Here is a 4,315-nt window from a genome sequence, read left to right on the forward strand (position 1 = left end):
ATAATTAAAGAACAATAATGTGACTAAAGGATAAGATTTGTTTAAGAGGCTAAGGCCAGGTTGGAGCCAGATTGTAAATGGCTTCCAGGCTGAAGAATTTGCATTTAAAAGAAGTTTTTGTTGTGTGCCTTCTAGTGGATTCTGACTCACAGTGACTCTACAAGGCTTCGTAGGCTGTACTCTTTACTGGAGCAGGTTGCTGGGTCTTTTCTCCCAAGGAGTGGCTGGTGGGTTCAAAGCGGTAGGTTCGAACTGCTGGCCTTTCTGTTAGCATTAACCATTGCACCACCAGGGATCCTTGTTTAAAGGCAGTAACAGAGTATATAATCCTAACTCGAACACTAACCCTTACTGCCCAAGAAGCTAGATAAGGCTTTAGAACCTGACAGTCAAATTAGAAAAAAATTAGAGCACGGAAACTGTCCAGACCTGGGGATCATAAGGAAAATTTGAATAGAAGACAAAAAGAATTCTTGATGGCAGTTATTGCGTCATCGAAAAAGCTGATCATAAGGTCTGGGGTGAACTGAGAGAAGAGGCAATGATCAAGAGACTGGACAGTAGGAGAAGAAGGAAGCGTCCACAGAATTTAGGGAATGGAAGAGAAGGAAAAAAGGTGATTAGAAAGAGGAACTTCAGTTTGATATCTTGAAGGCAAAGCAGATTTGAGTGATGGTTAATAAAGTATGATATTCCCAGTGGTAGCAGAGGAATTAGAGAATGAGATCACAGGAGTTGCACCGAAGCAAGTTACCATAAGCCCTCAGCATCTAACTTAGTGCCTTGGGATAATTAAATAAATATGAGTGTAAGGTATTAATTTGGCCAACACCAAAGATGGCTTTAAGTCCACCTTCAATGACCAGGGACCCAAAGAAGTGGAGAAGATAACTGAATGAGCTGCTGACATTTAAGGAGAAGTCACCAGGAGTAGGCAGGTCACCCAGGAAAAATATATCATAATGAAAAATGGGAAAACCTAGGATAATTGAATGCCATGACACTTAAAAGAAGAAAAAGAGTTGAGGAATAGTAACAGAAAAATACTAAGCTTCAAGGATAGAGAAAATGTGTACTCCAGTTCCCTCTTTCCCTTTAGCAATGCATGGACATATTACTCGATAATAAATTAATCAAAGGTAAAGGGATTTTTCAGTATTTTCAGCAGAAAACAGAATTCCAGGGTGTCCTACAAACAGGAGACTATTTTCAAAAACATTAAGTGCACCCAAAAGCCAGTAGATGCCTGAGTCAGGAAGCTCTGCTGCATGGCTGAGGAGCTCCTGGCAAAGCACAGGGTCATCAGACAGAGGGACCCTGGAGAGTGCAGCCAGGCCCCCCTGATATGCACTCTGGAACCACTGTCTTCCTGACCCTTGGCCCCAGCACTAGACTCTGGGTCACAGGGTTTGTAACTCTGGCAGTTACTGACATCTTTCTAATAAGTAACTCCCATTGATTTCCCAGCCCACAGCCTCACCCTCCTTTCCCTTCAGCAGCTCTGATTGCTAGTACCAGGGAGGCAGGCCTGAAATTCACTCACATATTACTGGTGCTCACCATCCTTCCCCCTCACCCATATGTGTATGTAAACCTTGGAAAGTCTGAAGTCCAAGAATGCGAATTCCTACATAACTGGCTCAGAACCCCAGTGGACATAGCCACTGTGCTATCTGCTACCCTCATCCTGGTCACTGCTACTGCTGTAACAGCCTCAAGCCAAAAACATGGACAAGCTGCTGCTTTGGGTCTCTGTCCTCATCACTCTCCCGGAAGCCTTTGCTCAAACAGGTAGGGAGGTCAGAGATGGTCAAGGAGCATGGAGTGAGAAAAGAGATTCAATCTGTGTTTTTTCTTCCCGGCATTTATATTCTTCTTTTCCCCCTGCAGACCTCAGTGGGAAAGTGTTTGTGTTTCCTAGAGAATCCTCTAGTGACCACGTGAGCTTGATCACAAAACTGGAGAAACCTCTGCTGAACTTTACCGTTTGTTTTCGAGCCTATAGTGACCTCTTCCGACCCTACAGCCTCTTCTCGTACAACATCCAGGGCAAGGATAATGAGCTACTAATTTTTAAAAGTAAAGTTGGAGAGTACAGTCTGTACATTGGAGGCACCAAAGTTACTGCTAAAGTTCTTGAGCTGTTCCCTGCCCCAGCACACGTCTGTGCCAGCTGGGAGTCCTCCTCGGGCATTGCCGAGCTCTGGGTCAATGGGAAGCCTTTGGTGAGGAAGGGTCTGAAGCAGGGATACTCTGTGGGGGCTCACCCCAAGATTATCCTGGGACAGGAGCAGGACACCTATGGGGGTGGGTTTGATAAGAACCAGTCTTTTGTGGGAGAAATCGGGGATTTGTACATGTGGGATTCCGTGCTGTCTCCAGAAGAGATCCAGCTTACATACAAGGGCAATCCCCTCAATCCTAATATCCTGAGCTGGAAGGATCTGAACTATGAGGTGAAAGCATATGTCATCATCAAGCCCCTGGTGTGGAGCTGAGGTCCTGAACCAACAAAATCACTTGCAAATTAAATGACCAATATGGAAGAGACCTGTTCAAGGCAACTGGATACCAGATCCTGTGTCTGATGTCTCTCTTCTTTGAATTCCCTGACTATATGTCTATGTAATAAACAAAATATTGTGTTATGCCATCTGCAATTGTTTAGTGCCTGTCATAAAGCCAAACACTTTGCCTTACATCTACATATTTGGTAATTGGTGTTTTATTATCCAGAAAAATCAGATTGTAAAGTATGGGGCCACCACCTGTCTGTCAGTTTGTCATCCTGTGGTGGTTTGAGCATTGCTGTGGGGTTGGAAGCTATGCTGCTGCTATTTCAAGTACCAGCAGGTTTACTCATGGTGGATAGGTTTCAGTGGAGCTTCTAGAATAAGACAGACTAGAAAGAGAGGCCTGGTGATACACTTCCAAAAATTAGCCAATGAAAACTCTATGGATTACAATACAATACTGTCCAACACAGTGCTAGAAGATGAGCCACCTAACTTGGAAGTCAATCAAAATACACTATGGCCGCAACAATGGACTTGAGCATACCAATGATTGTGAAGATGACACACGACCAGATGATAGTTTGATCTATCATACATGGAGGGAGGGTCTCTGTCTCAGTTATCCAGAGCTGCTGTAACAGAAATACCTCAAATTAATGGCTTTAAAGAATAGAAATTTATTTTCTCACAGTTCTGGAGGCTGGGAGTCCAAAACATGGTTTTGGCCACAATTCCTTCTTTGTTAGATGCCCCAGGCAACCCTTGGTTCCTTGGCAGTCTTCATATGGCATATGGCATCTGTCTTGCCCAGTGCGTGCATGTCGTGTGTCTACACTGCTCTTTTTATAACTCAGGAGTGATTAGGTTTAAGGCATACCCTATGTTAATATGACCTTGACTGATTGATTTATTGATTGCATCACACTAGGTTGCATTGTGGAAGGTAATCTCTACCCAAGGGCAACTAATTTAATTTCATGATTAAATCGTAACATCAGATGGCCAGGATTTCAGTAGATAGTTTGGGGTGGAGGGAGGCACTATTCAGTCGATAACAGTCATTGTGAGTTGGAGCCAACTTGGCAGCAACTAAAAACAACAAAGTATGGGGATGGAAACTTTAAAGTAACTAAAAAGATATATCACAAACCAGACCACTCAATGAGTGGAGCACTGATAACACTTAAAAGATCTAATAAATAACTCCCATAAATAATCATTTTATTAACAATTCAAAACGTGTGTAGAATTGGGATAAAAATTCTTCTATTGGGATTTCCAGGTATAAATCAATCAATATGAGGTCTGATATTAAGCCAGGGAGACAACAAGGCAGATGATACCACAATGGCCAAAAAATTGTTAGAACAAATATCTCCTCTTTGGGTATGCCCTATGAATTTTCCAGAGATCACTTCATGGAAAAGTTTATTTAAAAATTTGCCATGTTCTGCCTATTTGGCAATAGTCGTACTGTCCATATCACCCCCAGCGATCTGGCAAAATAGAAAGAATTAATGAAATGTTAAAAAAAAAACTAGCCAAACTTTCAGTCACTGAACTTGCCATCACCAAAAGTTCTCTTTCTAGCAATCAGAACTATTCAATCAACATCATCAAGGAAGCATCGGCTACCACCTTATAAAATTGTAATAGGAGGCCCCATCCATTTAATATCTGTACCTTATACAGACCCTGCCCTTACATAAAGACTGACCTGATTCAGTACTGCCAAGGTTTAATGGAATATTCCCAAACTTATTCTCAACAGGTAAAAGCAGCCCTCCAGGACCCGCTTC

General features: G+C 42.6%; 1 protein-coding gene across 1 annotated transcript; it reads left to right on the forward strand.

The window, feature by feature from the left end:
* Positions 1-1,727: 1,727 nt before the first annotated feature.
* APCS (amyloid P component, serum) lies at positions 1,728-2,498 on the forward strand. The gene is made up of 2 exons (XM_049880914.1): positions 1,728-1,791; positions 1,891-2,498. Exons 1-2 carry the CDS (start codon positions 1,728-1,730, stop codon positions 2,496-2,498), a joined length of 672 nt encoding a protein of 223 aa, XP_049736871.1.
* The last annotated feature ends 1,817 nt before the right edge of the window (positions 2,499-4,315 follow it).

The sequence above is a fragment of the Elephas maximus genome, chromosome 3, assembly GCF_024166365.1.
Source record: "Elephas maximus indicus isolate mEleMax1 chromosome 3, mEleMax1 primary haplotype, whole genome shotgun sequence".
Taxonomy (NCBI): domain Eukaryota; kingdom Metazoa; phylum Chordata; class Mammalia; order Proboscidea; family Elephantidae; genus Elephas; species Elephas maximus.

Bases quoted from the DNA above. Each gene is read 5' to 3' on its own strand.
- APCS (XM_049880914.1), top strand. From the start codon at position 1,728: ATGGACAAGCTGCTGCTTTGGGTCTCTGTCCTCATCACTCTCCCGGAA. The intron at 1,792-1,890 runs GTAGGGAGGTCA...TTCCCCCTGCAG, and splicing joins GGAAGCCTTTGCTCAAACAG to ACCTCAGTGGGAAAGTGTTT.